This window comes from Sinocyclocheilus anshuiensis, unplaced genomic scaffold (genome assembly GCF_001515605.1).
Source record: "Sinocyclocheilus anshuiensis isolate Anshui unplaced genomic scaffold, SAMN03320099.WGS_v1.1 scaffold689, whole genome shotgun sequence".
Taxonomy (NCBI): Eukaryota; Metazoa; Chordata; class Actinopteri; order Cypriniformes; family Cyprinidae; genus Sinocyclocheilus; species Sinocyclocheilus anshuiensis.
In genome coordinates, this window is record NW_015536490.1 from 270401 (window position 1) to 290891 (window position 20491).

A 20491-nucleotide genomic window follows, 5' to 3' on the forward strand; every position below is an offset into this window, starting at 1 on the left:
TGTTTTACCGCTAAGTGCTGAGAGTGAGAGGTTAAGAGCGATGAAAGGGAGGGCTGGAGGAAATGAGAGGAAAACAGAAATAGAGTAAGAGAGGAAGAAGAGAGCATTGACGTCTGTGAGAAAAAGAGCATCAGCCAGCCACAATCCGCTCATGCTATTCAGCGGGAAGCGTATTTAAATGTGACACGATGTTTGGGGTAAATGAGCTGACCTTAACCCTGTGGGTCAGAGTCCGCTGTGTGTGCGTGTGTTCTTTTGAGGCGGGACAGGGCCCTGATAACCCATCCCCCACGCTCTGATTGACAGCTCCTTTTTTTGTGAGTTTTTTCCCAGGGATTGGAGCATCCCAAAGCTCTTAAAACACTTTACACTACACAGATGCTGCTGGGTTTGTGTGACATGCTCTTCTTTGACGTTTGCTTTCACTTTCCATTTCACAGATTGTTGTATTTGAATGAGTGAATTAGTCAGTTAGATCTGCGAGCTAGTTATGAATAACGTTGCTTCTAAACAGTGTGCATCTAATCACTTAAGTCAAAAAAATGTCAATTCCTGTCTTGGTGAGTATTTACAAACAATTGGGGAAAAATGTATCAATACATTGTTGCATGAAGACTTGAGGTCTGGATCTGGGTCTCGAGGGGTCTAGTTTTGGTCTGGTCCTGACTAGACTTCTGGTTTTAGATGCTTGCTAGTTGTTCTAGGTCAGAGATCCTCAATGATGTTGAGTCCAAGGCCCCCCACATTGTCTAAAACAATATTCAAAGGCTTTGTAGCCCTAGTTTTGTATTTCAAACTTATTTTAATATATTTAAAAAACGAAATTTTTAAATACTAAAATAATTCTAATTAAAATTTATTGCATTTCAAGATTCCAGAAGTTTTAGGAGTTTTTATATTTTTCAGGGTTCCCACTGTTTTTAACTAATTAATTTGCATGGCTCTTCCAGTCGTTTGTGATTTAATGGATAAGGATTTTTCTACCTGATAAAATATTTTTGAGCTTAGCATAACTAGTTTGGCATAGCTATATTTAATGGATAAGGATTTTTAAAACAACATTTTTACTGTTTTTACAATTTCTACCTGATCAAATTTTTTTAGAGCTTGGCATAACTAGTAAAATATACTTGTGACCCTGGACCACAAAACCAGTCTTAAGTGTCAATTTTTCAAAATTGAGATGTATACACAGATTTATTACATCTGAAAGCTGAACAAATAAGCTTTCCATTGATGTATGGTTTGTTAGGATAGGACAATATTTGGCCGAGATACAACTATTTGAATATAGTTTTTTGTGCAATTTGTTTTTTGCAAAAAAATCCAAATAGTGAGAAAATCGCCTTTAAAATTAGCCAAATGAAGTCCTTAGCAATGCATATTACTAATCAAAAATTAAGTTTTGATATATTTACGGTAGGAAATTTACAAAATATCTTCATGGAACATGATCTTTACTCAATATCCTAATGATTTTTGGCATAAAAGATAAATCGATAATTTTGACCCATACAATGTATTTTTGGCTATTGCTACAAATATACCCCAGCAACTTAAGACTGGTTTTGTGCTCCAGGGTCACACTTTTGTTTTAGGACTTCATTCATTTTCAGGCCTATAAATCACAGTCTTCCTCATTTTTAGAAAAAAGGTACAAAAGCTGTCACTGGGGTGGTACCTTGAAAAAGGTAAATTTTTGTACCTTATTTACCCCTAAAGGGTGCATATTATTACCTTAAAGGTGCATATTAAAACCTAAAGTGTACATATCAGTACCTAAATGTTACATCTTACCAAGATTTAGGCCTGTATGCCTCAGGTCCTTCCTTCAGTTTAAGTCTACAGGACTTTTTTCACACATTTTTTTGTCTCCCAGGTAAAAAATGTGTTTGATTAATGGTTATGGAGAAACAAGAATGATTATCTCATCATTCAGTATGACGTTTTCACATCACCTCAGAGTTGAAGTGAGCAGTTTGTTTAGGACAGCGATATAGGAGACGTAATCATTATCTTTATCCAAATGATCACTAAAACTCGGATCTTCCCCAGCAGGCATGTTCAGGACAGAGTCTGTGTTTAACGTGACCCCGTGACCCCCTTTATTCACCAGCTCCTGCAACAGAGAGCAAATCCTTTAACCCCAGGGGTGTGACACTCAACCTTTGCCACAGCTGCAGTCAGCTGGCCCGGGCGACACTGAAAGACATGGATCAGTGAAAAGAGAAGACAAACATGCGAGTCAGGCTCCTCTGACCTCTCTCTCTATTGTGTGTATCTCCCTTCCCCCCGTTTCTACTGTGAGAGCGATCGTGAGGCTGAATCTTCACAGGAAGAGCGATCCGCGCTGGGAATGACACACCACACACACATACCCATTTTCTGTGATCTGTTTTTCAGAGACTTTTAAATGAAAATGATTATGCAGCTGCTTTGATCGTAAAGAGGGAATGGTCTCAGGAGGTCAGAGTTATGACACAGTGTTATTTTCATATCATTGAGATACTATAATAGTTGTTGTTAATACTTTGAATTAGATTTTATTTGTATATTTTATGTTTTCATTGTAATTTTTAGTTAAAGTTTTAGTAATTCTATTGTGTTTTTGTCCTTTTTATTAATTTTTGTTGTTTTTAGGGTATGTTTTGACATCAGTGATGTACTAAAAAAAATTTTTTGTTTTCCTTTTCATTTTACAAAAGTTTTGTGTACAGATGACAACATTGACAAAACGATCCCTGTTCACTGGGATCCGTGTAAATGACTAAAAACGCTGTATTATGCATGCCAGGCCAGTAGTTGGCGATGTAACTTTGTAAAGAAACACTGTGGCGTTTGCGCATATACTGTATACATTATATACTTTACCTTATACTTTTAAATATATAAATATATAATATTATTGCGCACAATAAAGTATATTTCATTTAATTTCATACCTATAGACTGAACATGTAATACACATGCGCATGACATCACTATTTTTACAAGTTCACATTATTGTAATTTACATAGAGGCAATAATGGTATTGTTTTCAAAAACGTGCACTTTGAAGTCTGTTTTCAAAAGTTTGTGTTTTCAGGCCTCCAAAACACCACTGTCATGTAAATGAACGGCAAAAATGCATAAAAAGCGGGGTTTTTTTGTTATTTTAGTACATCAAGATAAACTAAACGAAAATGAGAAATGTCGCCTTGCTGAAATGTTTTATACATACATACAGGGGCGCCGCTAGCAATTTTGGGCACTATGAAAGAATATGAGGTTGGGCCCCCTACCGCACCAAAGATTCACTATATTGTCCAAAGTATTGGGACACCCCCTTCTAATGAACAGGTTTGACTACTTTAGTAATTTCCACGAGTACAAATCTTAATGTTTAAGCATATAATGCTATTCTAGGGAATTGTGTGCTTCTAATTTTATACCAATAGTTTGAACAGGACCCTTTTCTATTCTAACACACCAATACCTCTGTGTATAAGGCAAGGTAAAAAAAAAAAACGATTGATTCAGTCAGTGTGGAACAACTTGACTGGTCTACATAAAGCCAAGTCCTAATCCCAGCTGAACACCTCTGGTGTGACTTTAAATGCAGATCTTGAGCCAAAAACTCATCACCAAGCACCGGTGACTTGTACATACACATGGACTTACATGGATGGTGTGACCAATGCATGACGGTTATTCATCAAGGAGCTGGTCAAAGAGCTTGCCATGCCACATATGAAGAGGTGCTTGGAGGGCAAGCCCCACCTTCAAATCCATATTACAGAGGCAATAGGAAGATGTGGGATAAAAAAATAAATAAACACAGCCACCACCCGGCCACAGATATACATCAGACAGAAGGGCCAATCGAAGAGGAAGAGGTGCAGGATTTGCCCAGCTGCCAAAGACAGACAAGTCAGGAGCTGGTGTATAGTGTCAGACCTGTTTGCAAGGAGCACAAACCTGTAGTTGTCATTTGTGAGGCATGTAAGCACTTATGTCACGAATCCTGTCCATGGACTTCCGTTCGATCGCCACCAGAGGTCACCCTTCCGTTACATTGACTCTCGCACTACACAAACTGTTACACATCACCCTGGACTACATTTCCTATGCTCCATTGCACTAATCACAAGCTCATCTGAAACCAATCACACACAGGTGCTATAGCAATAACACACACTATATAAATCAGTCTCACACCCAGTGTTGCCAATTTAGCTACTTTGTAGCTAGATTTAACGACTTCCCCGCCCCTTTTGAGACTTTTTTCAAAAGTTTAGGGACAAATATAGCAACTTCTTGGACAAACCTTATCTAAGTTCTCCTCTTGCCCACTGATCTACAGTCATCTTTATATAGATCAGTGAATTTGTCATTGTGATGTCATTTAGTGACATTTAGCTACCAGTTTTAGCTACTTTCAATTGAAAGCAGTTGGCAACACTGCTCACACCACCATTCAACGCAGAGTATTGTTTAGCGTTTATCTCTCATCTAGTGATATCTACTTTACGGAGCCATTCCAAGTTTCTGAATCTAGTATAGCCTTGTTCTTAGTCTGTTTACCCGTGTCTTGATCCTTGCCTGTTATCTCGTTTTGTCTGATCTCTGCCTGCCCTGAAGTTTATAGCCTGTTCTGGAATTACTCTTTGCCTTGCTGTTTCGGATTGTGTTTGCACCTCGCCTGGACTCTAGCTCGTCTTGTGGATTCCCCGTTTGCCTCGCCCTCAGCATTACGTTCGCTGGAGATCGACCACGCCTTTACTGGACTACTCTTGTGTCTTGCCCTCAATATACCCGTTTGCCATTGTTTGACCCATGCCTGTTATGACCACGTCTCTCTCTAATAAAAGCCTGCAGATGGATCCGCACGTCTCACGTCTCGTTCGCCCCGTAACAAATATAGTGTACAAGCCAACCTAGCTATACAAAATCTTTGTCTGCAGTTTAATAATATTGAACTATTACTTTTGCTATTGCTGTTGACAATTAGGTATCAGTAACATAATTCATTCAGAACCTGTTTTATGGACATAGACTTTCTGTACCACACTATTCTGTGCTTAATAAAAGCCTCCTTTGAGATCGTTTTGACAGACATGTATATTGTGTTTTATTTTCAACGCGTTTATTTCTAAGTTTAATGTGGCAAACGGTGGCAAAATAGAAGCGCAGCCGTAATTCGCATGCAGTGTATCTGGTTGCCATGACAACCTCACGCGCTTCCTGCTGCTGCTCTATGTAATCAGACTGTGAATTTGAAGATTTTCTTTAGCAAAACTAAAATGTATTTAAAAGTGCGACTGACCAAATCGTCCGGCTCGGTTTGCCCCCCCCTCGAACTCGAAGACATCTCTAATTTGACAGTTTACCATCTGATCTCACTCGTGACTCTAGGCTACGTAGGACGGGACGGAACCATGCAGTGAATGGGGGGAGATAATATTTGCCGGAAATGCAGAAATAAGCTGTAATTTTGTTTTATTTGTAACTCTTTGGTAGATACATTTATAATTTCTATTACATTACTACTACTACTGTTACTACTAATACAACAGATCTCTGGGGCCCCCAAAAGTGCGTGGGCCCTAGGAATCATCCTAACTTTCCTGCCCTTAGTAGCGCCCCTGCATACATATACATACATATTTACACACACACACATATATATATATATATATATATATATATATATATGTGTGTGTGTGTGTGTGTGTGTGTGTGTGTGTGTGTGTGTGAGAGAGAGAGTGTGAGTGTGTGTACTACTGTTACTACTAATACAACAGATCTCTGGGGCCCCCAAAAGTGCGTGGGCCCTAGGAATCATCCTAACTTTCCTGCCCTTAGTAGCGCCCCTGCATACATATACATACATATTTACACACACACACATATATATATATATATATATATATATATATATATGTGTGTGTGTGTGTGTGTGTGTGTGTGTGTGTGTGTGTGTGCGCACGCGTGGATTTAGTTTTAGTTAACTATAATAACCATTACATTTGTATAGCGATCTCCATCGACGTGTATTAGATGAATTCTGAATTGTGTTAGATGGACAAAACTGACAGTGTTTTTCTAATGCGCATGCAGCCATTGTCATTGTTGCTGCCTGTTTTTATACAGCAAACTACCAGTTCACTGTCAAAACTGTAATGAGGCCTGTTTTATTCATCATGTATAAAACAACTTTAAAATTATTATTAAAATTACAATATTTTATATTATAATAAAATTACAAAATACGCTTGAAATGGTTCACATACACATAGCTGTACATCTAAAGAAATTAATAATACTTAAAAGCAAATATTTTTTAAGTAATGTACACTCATATGATGGTATAGAGTTATATATATATATATATATATATAGTAATGGTCTAGAAAAAGCTGGCCTGTCCCAATACCCAGACTTAAGGTCTTGTGATGTTGCATCCACAGCAACAGGTGTCAGTATAGCCTACAGACCAATTACCTTTAAATTGCCAAATGGTGCATCTTTTACAGTAAATTTAGTTGCAATTTTATATGCTCAGTTTTTCTAAACCAGTACTTACCTAACCTCTTACTCAAAATCAACAATCAGCATTAGCTTTCAGAAATGTTTGTCGATGAAATGACACTAAGAAGGACTATGCTGTAGAGTCTTTTAGAGTATGGTCTCCTCTCTCCTCCACTCCATAGCTTCCAGTGTAGCACTTAGTTCGGCCTCTTCTTTAGCATGACGTTTGCTCACGACTGCGATTTGCTTCTCCAGTCGCCACAGCTGCTCCTGATGCTTCTTTCGAGAACTTCTGTAGGTGCTTGAAACTTTACTGTTGGAAAACATGATTGCAATTATTCTAGCATACATGGGTTGTTGACATTTAGGTGTACACAGATAATGGTAATGCTAACTTGACACAGATAATGCTAACATTTTGTAACTATTGTAATTGGTCTTACACCACTCTGAGCGGGATACAAACCAGCATCAACTGGCATGTGGTTCAGACACACTAACAAGGATGCTCAAGACCTCACTCCCATCCAGATCATATAAATTGGTGTTTTTTCACCGTTCCGAATGAGATTCAAATCAACATCAAATGACATGGGAATCAGGCTTACTAACAAGGACTCTAAAGACCACAGACACTAGAGTCAGTTGCTAGTCCGCCTCTTGAGGCCAGGTGAGTGGGGTTTACCTGCACAGCTTTACTTAGGGCTACATAATGGTTAAACAGTTGATCACAATTATTTTGCACAAAAGTATAATCACATGAGTACAAATCAAAAGAACATCAACTTGCATAGTTTTCTTTACAGATTTCTATTGGCAGTGAGCGTTTTGCGTGCTGTTTATGTGCCCCGGGCGCTTTGTGTTTTAGCCACCTACTGCACCTCGTGTTTTTGTAGGGGCTCCCTGAGCGCCTGAAGTTGAAAAAAAAAAATCAACTCTTTTATTAAAGTTTCTGCTAATATGACAGTTTCCTTAACAGCAAACCAAAGATTTTAGAGCGCTCGCGCTATAATCCTTGATTAGACTGACAGGACAGCTGATTCGGTGGAAAAACGTTCTGTCTGATTGGGACGCAAGTAAACCATTGGGCAGAAAGCGTATTGATTCATGGAAAAAGTTCTGATTGGGGGATTTAAACTGTTGACATTTGGCAACCACAACCACAAAACCTTGTGGAGTCTTGTTACCAATGCAAGATAATGCAAATGCCAAATTAAAATGATATGTTTTTAGGATAAATAACCATCACAAACGATTATGTTTAATAAATCCAGAGATGCAGAAGTCATTATCACAATGAAAATACGATTCATCTGAACTGAACTGACTTGAGCTAAATAATGACTCTACTGTCTTTTAGAGCTGCTTTACAGCAGAATCTGAACTTTATTTATCTCTGTGAAGCTGCTTTGACACAATCTGTATTATATAAAGGTGACTTGACAGCTCTTACCAGCCTCTGTTACATATTATATCTGTCAGGATTGTTGTTAGTGAAGAGCTTGGGACTGTAGGGCTACCGAATAGCTTTATTCAGGTATTTTAGACCTTAGTCTCAGCCTCAGATGTCACGCCCACGGACCTTCGGCTGAACGTTTGATGCATACGGCACACAAAACTGGAAACACTTTGGGAGTTTCGAAGTCGTCATCGGATTGGTTAAATTATACATGATTTCCGGGAGACGTGTCCCGTTCTTTAACGTTCCACCTGGAAACAAATATGCCGTGACGCCAAACCCCCTTATGTTAGAAGAAAGCCGTCATGTTGTCGACTGTGACAATGAGCGCTTATCGGGATTAACTGAACTCTGAATTTTCAAAAGTATGTGAAATATTTAACATTCACAGCATAGAATCTTTATAACACGTCTAAGAGTTTTACACACGGTCTGTTATTGTGGAGACATTTCCACGCCCCTAAACATGATGCGGCACAAACGTGATTGGTTGCTTTATCTGTCAGTCATATGGCCTCTTGGGCGGTCCTTGCCATTCAAAGCGGCCAAGGTTTCCAGGCCTTCTGCCGTCAGTCTGAAGGTCTGGCTACGCGAGACTAATTAGACCTTGGTTGTAAATGGCGTGATCATGTGACCTTATAAGTTGTTACTATGACAATCATGTGACTGCAGATACTCTACTTCTTATGCTAATGAAAGTGTTGTGATGTAGTTTTGGATTACTTGTAGTAGCGGGAGAGGCGTGCAATCTCCTCTCTGTTGATCCTCCTCTGAGTGGTGCTGTCTGCGAGCGCCGAGTCCAGCGACTCACGTAAAGCTGCCACTCTCTTCCTCAGTGACTGTTCCCTACAGCAGGAAGTAGAACATCCACAGATCAAGTCTTTTTCATGAGCGTCTGGTGTGTTTTGATGTTTTGTTCCTACCTTTGCAGTGTTGCTTGTAGTTCTCTTAGGATAGAGTGATTCCGAGGACCAGGAATTCCCCCTCCACCTTCTAGTTTTGCCAGATTTTCAGCAATTCTCTACAAACGAGACCCGGCATATCACTTTTCAGTTCTGAAGCTTTATGATAGCAAGAAGAGTTTAAGCATCTGGTAGTTCGACACATTGTAACTCACAACTTTCTGTTGACCTTCATTGAAACACAAAGGTAAGGTACATCTCCTAAACCAGGGGTGTCCAGTTATGCTCCTGGAGGGCAACCATTCCAGCAGAATTTAGTCCTAATTAAACACACCTGAACTAGCTAAATAAGGTCTTCAGGACCACTAGAAACTTCTAGGTAGGTGTGATTCTGGAAAGTGGCCCTCCAGGAGCAGAGTCCTAAACAATAGGGGTGAAGATATTATGATCTGCAGGCTATTAAAGGAATATCATCTTGTAAGTCATTCAGATTAAAACTCATGAGGTCACACTAGTGTTGACTAAAACGGCACCAAAGAGCGCTCCCTTTATAATCAATGAAACTGCCGCACGAGCTCACTGACTGAGTGAAAAATCCTGTTATAATGAAAAATTCTGTCACTGTACAGTGAATCTCTCATTTACATTGTGTTTATACTTTGCTAGTTATACCGAAACGATTCGCGAGCACGCAGGATTCTGACTTAGACGCTTCTGATTGGACATTGCGTTCATGTGCTCAACCAGCATGTCTGTGATTGGCTACAATGCTCAGTACTCCTAAAACACATAATTAGAAACCTTTGTCTCACTTCACAGAGTGCCGCTCACACACATATGGGAACGTTTAAAAGCAGCTGCATATCAGCTGGTACTGGATCGACCCAGTACTACCAGTACTGCGGAAAGACTGGTATCATTATGTTTTGAAAATGTAAGTATTGACTTGGTACTGAAGTGCCCATACTTTTGTCAACACTAGGTCACACATTTCAAAGCACCTGCTGGGTGGCTCTCCTCTCCCCCAGCTCATCTCGCAGACTGTCCAGGATCAGAGCAACAGCAGAATCCTGGGCACTCTGGACCATCAGCGCCAGGTCCAAACACCGCCTCTCTTTCTCCAGGAGCCGGAGTTTCCCACGCATCTCTGACATCTCCTCCTGTGCAAAATTGACTCATGTTATGAGAAATTGTACATTTCAACTGTGAAGTAATCCTGATGAACCTGCATTGCATTGCATTCATAACATATATAAGTGCAACCCTTGTGCATCCTTAGGGGACATTTTTGTCTTTTTCTCTTCTTTTTTTATCATTTAATATTATTATTTAGCGTTAATGCAAAAAGCATACATTTTGTGAAAATGTTATATTTTTATTGGAATTTGAATATTTCACACTCATTTCCTTTCATAAATCTATTTTACACACGATCCTGGGTCTATATATTTTTTTTACCTAAAGGACAAAAATGTCCCCATTGAAACCCATAAATGGCTATATTTAATCGCATAAAAAAATTAATAATAAAAATTATGCATTCTTTGTTAATAGGCTTTGATTCTGTTGGTAAGGCATCAAATTTTTTAAAATACTTTTTTTCCACCTGTTTACACCATTTCTGAGGTTTGGCCTATGGAGAAAAATTCACCTTTTTTCCTGTTTACTGCTTCGGCTGAAAAAAAGGCAATTGAATTGAAATTATGTAATTATAATTGTATGGGGGGTGTATTGATATTGATATCAGAGTGTGGTTTGTATGTGTGTACTGAGAAATTTGTGTGTGTTTGTGTGAGTTGCTAATAAATGGTAGTTGCTAATAAACTAATAAATGGTTTAGTTTTTTAGCTTGTTTGTTTTGTTTTGTTTTGTTTTATCTGAAACTGCACAAAAATAATAATGCATAAAAATTGATGTTGTTGCTACTCATTGACATATCCAAGACTGTAATAATCCAAAACGAATTTGCTTAGCATTTAGAATAAGGGGGGAAAAAACAACAACAGTGGCATTATGTAAACAAACTGCCATTTAAAATCCTGAAAATGAATGTATAATATATAATATTTTATGACCGTTTTTTGACATGGACATTTTTGTCCTCTAACACACACACCAGGTTTAAAACTGGTTCTGAATATAGAAAATTGGGGTAAACTTTTCATATGGCTCACCCTGACTGTCAGCAGCTCATACAGTAGAGCTGCTTTCTCCTCTTTGGTGTTTTTGGAAAGTGAACTAGCACGACCTCTGACCCCTGCGAGCGTGCCAGTGTCGGGACTGTTCTTGCCCTCTCCTGCTGCGCCCTGCTGCGGGATACAAACAGTGGCCCTGTCCTGCTTCAGCCTGGAGATCCTTTGCAGAATTACACCGGCCTTGTCCTCAAACTCCTGTTCCGACAAGCTGCAGTTTACAGAAAAAGAGAGAGAGAAAGAGTGAAAGAGGCTTTTCAGATCTAAGACGATGTCAGATCATTTCATTATCAGACCAAATTAAGTGGATTGAATGATTGGTTTGGAAAGGTAATTGCATGTTAAGCCAGTGTAATTAATCTAATTAGGACTGAAAATTAGACCAAAGCTTTGCTGAGATACTTGCATTCAGATTCAAGCTGCATACCAATTTCCTTTGAAAATATTATGCCAAAGGTTTGCAGATGAGATATTTATTCATCTGATGCACTAAAGCAAAAAAAAAAAAAAAAAAAAATTAAAAAGATATTTAGGAAATGTGCAAAGTTCACATACTTGTTTCTCTGAAAATCAATGCTACAGCCAGTTATTCATCTTTGAAATGCATGTTCTGTGAAAAGATTATAAAATAGCTTAATTTTTAGATTAAGCTTAAAGTTAAGAATAAAAAACTAAGAATTTTAAGTTAAATAATTTAGCTAGATGGCAACATTTATACACTCTCAAACAGTAATGTAACAAAGGCCGAAGTAAAATTTTATGACATGGTAGTGTCCCAACTCAAAATCATGTACTTACTTACTGTCAAAGTACTTTTATTGCATAGCAGAAGAATGGAATCGGGATACAACCTACAATTTTCAGTGCACTAACCTTAATATTGTATGCTACATGGGATGGATAGGAAGCAAATTGAGATTCAGCCTTGGATATCTCTGTCTAACTAAGGCTCTGTCCCAAATGCCACCCTAAGCTTATGAGATCCTTCTCTGAATACTTTGGTGACATAATACAGCACCTTTCTGAAACCTCGAATGGGACACCCTGCAGTTAGGTAGGTAGGGTTAGGGTTAAGTAACGTTTTTTAGGGTTAGGTTAAGTAGTCCATTGAACCAACTTAATTTCTCACATGAAATCAAGCAACAGTAAATGTGACCGCACCTTAAGAGACTGTATATAAAGCAATAACCTGTTTGGTCTGGTCTCAGCAGTGCCCTCTGGTGGACTGGAGGATGCCTCGCCTGTGTCCAAGTTCTCGTCTGTTGATTTTGCGAGGTCAGGCTGGGGTGTGCTGATTGTTTCTGTAAGAAACAAATACCACTGTATTTATATGTGTGTGGTTGTACTTTCATGAGCTGTAACTCAAAGAGTGTGCAGCACCTGCATTCTGTTGTTTTGTGGCTTCGCACAGGGACAGCAGGTCTCTGTAAGCCTCCTCACACTCCTCACTGTCAATCAAAGAGCCATTATCAGCATACCACTCACACACGCACGCTCCTCCTGCCAATCTTAGAGACCAAAGGTCAAGGTTTACAATGTCAAAAAGAAACAAGAAAACACTTTCAGGATCAGTTTTAGAAACGATTATGATATAGACAAGTGACTAAGCGCTGATCCTGGATCAGTGGTGATTTTACCACTAGTGTAGTGTGAAACAGAGGTAAAGACAGCAGCACACCAGTATGCCAGAGCCATGTGTAGAGCCGAGCTGTCTGCCTCCTGTCGGCTAAGACTCATGCTCAGCTGCTCTGATTCTCCTTTCCTTTTGACCAGTGCGGCATTCAGACGCTCATTCCGAGCTTTCAGTCGCTCCAGACACCTGCTCAGAGAAAACACACCTGTAAGAAGAGATTCAACAGTTCCAGCATTCAAACATTATTCAATAATTAGGGTGAAATATCATTCTGTGTCTAATCAATTGACCAAATTTCAGAAACTTCCCCAGCTCAAATTCTTTCTCAAGAAAGACAAACATAAATAGTTTACTGAATGTATGTTTACAGAGTAATCCACTATTTTGTGGAAGGGGCTAAAAATGACAATTTTAACCTGAGGTTATAAGCCAAATAACAGCGGGTTAAAATGACTTTAGAAAGATGGCAGCATCATTATTTTATTTTTGCACAGGAGAGAAAGGAGGGAATGGAATCAAGACTCAAACTTGACAACCACAGCTCAATGTTTTAGGGAGGGTTTTGATGGTGTTGTCTTTGGATGCAGATCATGGCCAGTGTAATCCGAGTCAATACGGAGTAACAAAACCATTTCATCTCTCACCTCTGCAGCTTATCCATCTCAGCCTGAAGCACAGAATCAACAGTGCAGGGAGACGGAGGGGAGTCCGGCCTGAAGCCGGGCAGTTTGCGGGACAGCAGAGGGGATCCAGGATATGGAGGAGAGGAAAAGCAAGGGCTCGAAGTTCGACTGGAGGACAATGATGGACTGACAGGAGGAGAACAACTCACTCCATACAGCCATTTCCTCTTCAGGTCCACTACCTGCCAAAAGATGAGTTCAGCAACACAAGTTATGAAATTATAATTATATGGCTGAATTAAGAAATCAAAGTGTGTTTTAATGCCTAATGAACATCGTTTCATCAAATCTTTAAAGATTTTTTTTTTTTTTTACTTATCAGCTGATCAATATATATTATTGTAAAAGTATTTAACTTACTTCAGACAATTATAATGTTGGCCCAACAACACATTATTTATGATTGCTAAAAATGCACTATATAATGGTTAAAGCTACTCTTTGATATGAATAAGAATATAATAGTGTATATATTTATTTTATATTATTCAATATTAATAATATTAATAGTATTATTACTTTGAGGTGTGCCACTGATGTACAAGGTTAATATAATTTAATTTAATTTAATTGCAGTTGCATATGGACTTTAAAATATTAAATCATATTTTAATATAATTATATGCCTCTTTATGGCACCATTAATTTATGTCCTATACCACATGGCAATTATACAGTTATTATTAAAATTATAAATGTATCATGATTATTCTTTAGTTTATTCTGTAAAGTATTTTTTAAATATATGATGATGATGATGGTTATTATTATTATTAAATAAGTTATTAATAAAGAACTTTTTAGATGTTTGCACTCTATTATGAAGAAAATTCATAAAGTTTTTTTTTATCACACACACACACAAAACCTCATCAAAACAAAATGTGGCAAAACAACACTAATGATGCTTTTATTTTAACTTTATTATAATTAATAACATTATTAATTATTATTATTATTATCCAAATTCCTAGAAAATATTATAATTTTATTAAAACAACAAAATTATTATTGTTATCATTAATATCAAAAATTAAATCACATTTTGATATAATAATTATATTATATCATTTTTAAATATATTTTTAATAATTCACTATATGTCTATTTATGGCACTATTAATTCATGTCCTATACCAGATGCCAATTTTACAGTAGATCTGTAGTAGTAAATGAGTTTTATGATTGAAAATGTAAACATTTTCTCTATTAATGATTGATTAGGAATCCCAATCAACCTTTTCCTGTAGCCACTTTTTCTCATCCTCAAGATCCATCAGCATTCTTTCAGCACCCACAAGCTCAGCCTGTCGGCTCTTCAAGGAGGTGTTGAGGTCTTGCTTGTGTTTGTACAGCGAGAGAACATCCCGCTGATACTGACGTCTCTCATCAGGGGGCAGAGCAGAGGGGTATGAGATCCCCAAATCCGTCTCCATCTCCTCCAGCACCTGGGGCAGATCACACACATCAGAGCTGAGGGACGTTCAGATGCACATACAGGATCCTACGGCGGGAGCTACATCGGCACCTGTGTGGCCTGAGCCCAGCTCTCCTGGGCTGCAGAGAGATGCTTTGCCCGGATTGTCTCAGCATTCTGAGTGTGCAGCCTGAGCATGTTCCTCCCCTGACCGCTAGAGGCCTCAAGAGCAGAGAGAGCCGTCTGCAGCTCCTTCCAAAGCCCACTGCTGCCCCCTGTGCAAAAACAGAGGGGGTTTTTTTGTGTGTAAATTTCCAAATTGTTATGCAGTATTATTATTATTCAGATACACTTAATAAAACAAATACAAACAAAATATTAAAGCAAACTATTAGGGAAAATGTGACAAAACACCATTAATGATGTTGAACTTTATTATTATTAACAACATTTATATTTTTATCAATAATTACAATGATTAATTAGTTATGAGCCAAATTCTTGTTTGAATACATTTTTTATTTACTATTGTATTATTAAAATACAATTATCATTATCATTCTTTAGTGTATTCTGTACAAAAGTTTTTATTTTTAAAAATATGATGATGATGATTATTATTAAATAAGTGTTTCATAAAGAACTTCTGGTAACACTTTACTTGAAGGGGTGTGCATAAGACTGACATGACACCTCTTAGGTGTTTGCACTCCATTGTGAAGAAAACTCAGTAGGTTTTTGATTTTAAGTGTTTTTTTCCTCCCAACATCCATATTCATTCTTACAAAAAACTCATCAAAAGAAAATGTGGCAAAACACCACTAATGATGTTGAACTTTATTAGTATTAATAACATTAATTATTATTATTATTATTATAACCCAAATTATGATATAAAAATTATGATTTATATGATATATAAAAATATTATAATTATGATAATGGGAATAATTACTACTACTATTACTATTAATACTACTACTACTAATAATAATAACGTTTTAGATGTTGGCACTCCATTATGTAAAAAGCACACTCTAAAAAATGCTGGGTTAAATATTACACTTACAGTTACATTTAGTCATTTAGAAGACGCTTTTATCCAAAGCGACTTATAACCCAGCGTTGGGTTAAAAAGGGACAAACCCAGCTATTGGGTTGTTTTGACCCAGCGGTTGGGTTGTTTTGACCCAGCGGTTGGGTTGTTTTGACCCAGCTATTGGGTTGTTTTGACCCAGCGGTTGGGTTGTTTTGACCCAGCTATTGGGTTGTTTTGACCCAGCGGTTGGGTTGTTTTGATCCAGCGGTTGGGTTGTTTTGACCCAGCTATTGGGTTGTTTCAAAACAACCCAACCGCTGGGTCAAAACAACCCAATAGCTGGGTTTGTCCCTTTTTAGAGTGCAAGTAATAAATTACTATGTTTTTGTTTTTTAGTATTATCTTTTCCTCCTGACGTCATCCATATTCATTCTCACCAAAAAAAACTCATTATGAGCAAAACTTTTATGATCATTATTTTATTATTAAAACAAAAGTATTATTATTATTATTATTATTATTATTAACAACAATAATAATATCAGTCATGATAAATAAAAAATAACTTTTTAGTTGTTTGCACACCATTATGAACACAACTCATGAATTACTTAAGTTTTTTATTTTTAGTGTTATTTTTCCTCACAACATAAAAATGTATACAATTTCTCAGGAGTCTTCATTTAGAAAAAAAATACTTGCATGTGTAAATGTCATAATGTGCCCAGAGAAATTTATTTTAAAGTTTAATAAGTAGCTTTGCATTTGGAAACAAAAGTCTGGCAGGACCAATAGCACAGTAAATAGCAGGCTGTCCATTCTGACACCGCATTTACTGTGATTGATGATGAGGCATTGTATAAACACACATGCCTTCTGAGTCCCTGCAGATGTTCTTGGACTCCACAGATGCTGTGCCAGCGTGCACCGCCGTGAGGCTCGAGCCCTGCTGCGGGACGCTCCCACTGACCCGGACTGGACTCTCCGACGTTTCCATCTCTCTATGACAACACAGACCTTTTCACATAGTGTAGAGCAAGAAAGTATATATTTAGTTTACAATTGTTTGAGGCAGGGGTTACCGTGGTATTTGTAGGGAGTCCATCTTCCTGTTGAGGTCAGAAATGATCTTCAGTAAAGTGTTGACCTCCGTCTCACACTGCGTCAGTTCAGAGTCTGCTGACACCAGACTGTCCAAGCTCTGCAGGAACTTGACACTTAGTGAAATATTGCAAGAAAATCTGCAAAACCAGTCTTCACTTTAGATCAGACTTGAGTTCGGTTGGGATGACACTCTACAGTGGCCCAAAAAGTCTTTAAACACTTTCATTAGATACAAAATGTCCATCCAAAGGCTTTTCACAGTTCAAATAGTTAACCCTGGGTGATTCTAAACCCCAGATAAAGGGAATCCTATAAAGGTGAGAATGAAACAGACTCTTCTTCACTCTAGTTAACATGTTTTCTATTACTATTTGACATTTTCTCCTCAAACGCTGCAAGGACAGTCGTAGGGGCAGGGGAATGTCACGGTTTCATCTGCTACACACATACTGAAGCAGGATGAGCTTTTCACCATTTCTTTTGAGAAAAAATACCATCATCACATCATTCACAGGTCTTTACGACAACCCGTCAAAATAAAAGTCCGGTTTAACTTAAAGAAATTTTGACAATATATTACTATTGCACAGTAGAATGTACTACTCAAAATAATAATAATAATACAATTATTTCAACTTTTTTTAAGGACTAATGTTTTTAATGTTTTGTGCCTTCATCTTATTACTACCGTTTTTGATAATAAATCTGTATTAAATCATAAATTCAGAAAAAATTAAAACAGACAACTCAGAATTTCTAATAAATAAATAGATACATAAAAAATAGTTCATAGGGCCCTATTATTATTTTAAAAAATTATTGTTTATTGTTGTATGAAGAGGAGCTGACATTGAACACTAACAACTAGACAGAATCCAAATAGTATGTTGTCTTCATTTTGAACATATATCTATTGTTGTATAATCTAAAATCTTTTTTTCTCTCTCTCTTTATACATCAAAACAAACTCATCATGATACCATATAAAACAATATGGGTGTTGTTGTTTTCTATATCACCCCTTTGTCCTGAGGGTGGGGGGAGGAAACAATCACATCCTGTAGCTGCACTTCCTGTTGCTGTGTGATGTCGCTCATTGTGAGAAAAGAAACTCTCAAACTGTTGTTCTCAGCATTCAGTTATAAATATAATTTAACTATATGCTTTCAGGACCTTGCTTACTGTAGATCTGCCAGGAGTTGAGTTTGGTTTGAAAGTGGTGATCATTATAAATTCTCAGCACTGCTACAAATGACATTTTGTGACTAAAACGCTCTTGATTTCTGCTGAAGTATGCTCTACGTTCAATACTTAAAAAAGCAATTCTGTTAAACCGGTTTCCACTTTACAAAGTTGGTGTTTAAAACAAAGCTTAATGCTGTTTTTCTGCTTCAGATTCTTCATAAATCTCATCACTGTTCCAGAAACTCACCTCCATCATTCGTCTGAGCTCGTTTCAGGTAGTGTCCTCCTCAGCAGGTGAATGAAAGTGCTTCCTAAGAGCGTTCCAGTGTGATCCAGCGTGCCGTCAGAGAGTTTGAGTGTCTCCTCCTCTCTTCACTGGGCATGTGAAGCACATCCAGATCAAACCCTGCTCTTCTCCACTTCACTGCTGAACACATTTCTTGATTGTCGTCTCCACCCACTGTCTTCTTAGATCTTTTCCTGTTTGGGTTATTTTGGACTCTCTATCTCTGTAGGAGATTATTTCAAGATCAATCTTACTGTTTATAAATAAATTATTCATAAATCCTCTCATTTTAATGATCATTACTACAGTGCTACACTATTTGGTGACATGGTTTTAGACAAAAATTCTTTAAGAAGACTAAAATTTCCATCACAATTATTTAGTCTCAGCTTTGGAGAAGCTGTATGCGTATATAAATGAAACAGTTATTCTGGATAAAGCCCACAAAGTTTAGGGATTATTATTTAAATTTTGAATCTGAAGCTGTAAAAATATAAAAATAAATACAAATATTATATATATATATATATATTATATACATTTTCACTTCCACAAACTGTACATTTAACAGTAGCCTATTATTTTATTGTAAACCATGGAATCTAAGGTTAGATCTATTACATATTTTCACTGTATATGTTAAGGGAACTTATCGTTAACCAATTAAAAGGTCTTGACTGTTGCCTTTTCTAATTAAAATGACTAATTGTTTACAGTAGGATTTGTAATTCAGACAGATATTCAGTTGACTGAACCAAATGGACCCTTGAGGTACAATAAGTATGTTTATATATCGTTGTCTCGTTATTCTTTCTCTGACGTGTTTTGTATTTAATTTGGTTTTTGTTGTTGTTGTTGAACTGATGGTCCTGGAGGAGAAGGTCGTGGCGGCACGGTTGCAGAGCCGAAGCCGCAGTGACTCTCCAGTCCGCTGGAGGCGCTACGGATCAGAAACACTTCCGCACTCGACTCTGAATGACACCGACATAGAAGCGAACGAGGAAGTGTCGGGGAATAATATTGTGAAGTCAAATTTAGATCATCCCCCCCCCACTGAACTCATATTTTCATCTGTTGAATTTTGGTAAGTTGTTGTCATACGTTATTTCGCTATTCTGCTTGCGCTGCCTGTACAAGTCTCTTGCAGTCTATCATGAGAAATCACGAATGTTGATTGACTACTTTTGCTTTATACAAACCAATATTTAAAAACGTGTTTTTAAAAGCTAATCTAGGTTTAGATTTTAAAATAAGCCATTTCTTGTCATTTTTGCTGCTGCTTACGAGTGTTTTTATTGAAATAATTTGAGAATGTTTGCTTTTATTTCCTTTTTATTCAGTCGCCTTTAAATATTAAGTAAAAAGTGTATACAGTATTTAGTATAGGTTTGGTTTATATTGTTATTCTTCGTTTATTGGTGTGATTTACTGTAATAGTCAAGTCAAGTTTATTTGTACAGCGCTTTTCACGATACAAATCGTTGCAAAGCAACTTTACAGCAAATTAAGTTTCTACAATATTTAGTGGTAGCTTATCAGTGGGGACTGTCAGTTAATGTACATATGGCAGAAATGTACAGAAAAATCAGTTAAAGACGTAATAAAACAGACGATGAACACTATTAACAGTAGGGATGCACTGATATGAACATTTTGGCCGATACCGATAACCGATAATTTTTTTTATTTGAAAGCCGATAACCGATATGTTGGCCGATAAATCTATATCCAAATTTTTATATACTTTTTGAGAGCCTGATTATAAAAAAGGTCTCATCATTAAAAGCCACATCCCAAACACTTCAACATAAGCAGCCTCGTTTGAACAGTGTACGTTGTTAAAATAATGTTACTCTCCTATTACCAAATGTCATAATAAAAAGTCTTACAAATAAATAAAATAATGCATAAATAATGCAAACAAGTCATCTCATGTCAAGTGTTTCTGAAGGAAATAAAGCATTATTTATTGGCTTTAAGATATCGGCCAAATTTTCTTATCGGGCCGATACCGATAACAGAAAAAATGAGCATTTATCGGCCGAAACCGATATGGTGGCCGATATATCGTGCATCCCTA

General features: G+C 37.3%; 2 protein-coding genes across 2 annotated transcripts in view; one reads left to right on the top strand and one right to left on the bottom strand.

The window, feature by feature from the left end:
• Positions 1 to 6260: 6260 nt before the first annotated feature.
• Positions 6261 to 18524, bottom strand: LOC107685353 (Usher syndrome type-1C protein-binding protein 1-like). The gene is made up of 14 exons (XM_016481911.1): positions 18373 to 18524; positions 16919 to 17037; positions 16710 to 16837; positions 14909 to 15072; positions 14619 to 14828; positions 13342 to 13562; positions 12743 to 12883; positions 12445 to 12512; positions 12254 to 12365; positions 11047 to 11275; positions 9874 to 10032; positions 8894 to 8991; positions 8694 to 8816; positions 6261 to 6824 (listed from the first exon to the last, which is right to left on the bottom strand). Exons 1-14 carry the CDS (start codon positions 18379 to 18381, stop codon positions 6659 to 6661), a joined length of 1947 nt encoding a protein of 648 aa, XP_016337397.1. The 5' UTR covers positions 18382 to 18524; the 3' UTR covers positions 6261 to 6658.
• Positions 18525 to 19314: 790 nt separating this feature from the next.
• LOC107685168 (BRISC and BRCA1-A complex member 1) overlaps positions 19315 to 20491 on the top strand; it is an 8171-nt gene continuing 6994 nt past the window's right edge. The window contains exon 1 of the mRNA XM_016481684.1: positions 19315 to 19495. The gene's annotated coding sequence lies outside the window, so the exon portion shown is untranslated. The remainder of the gene's footprint in view (positions 19496 to 20491) is intronic.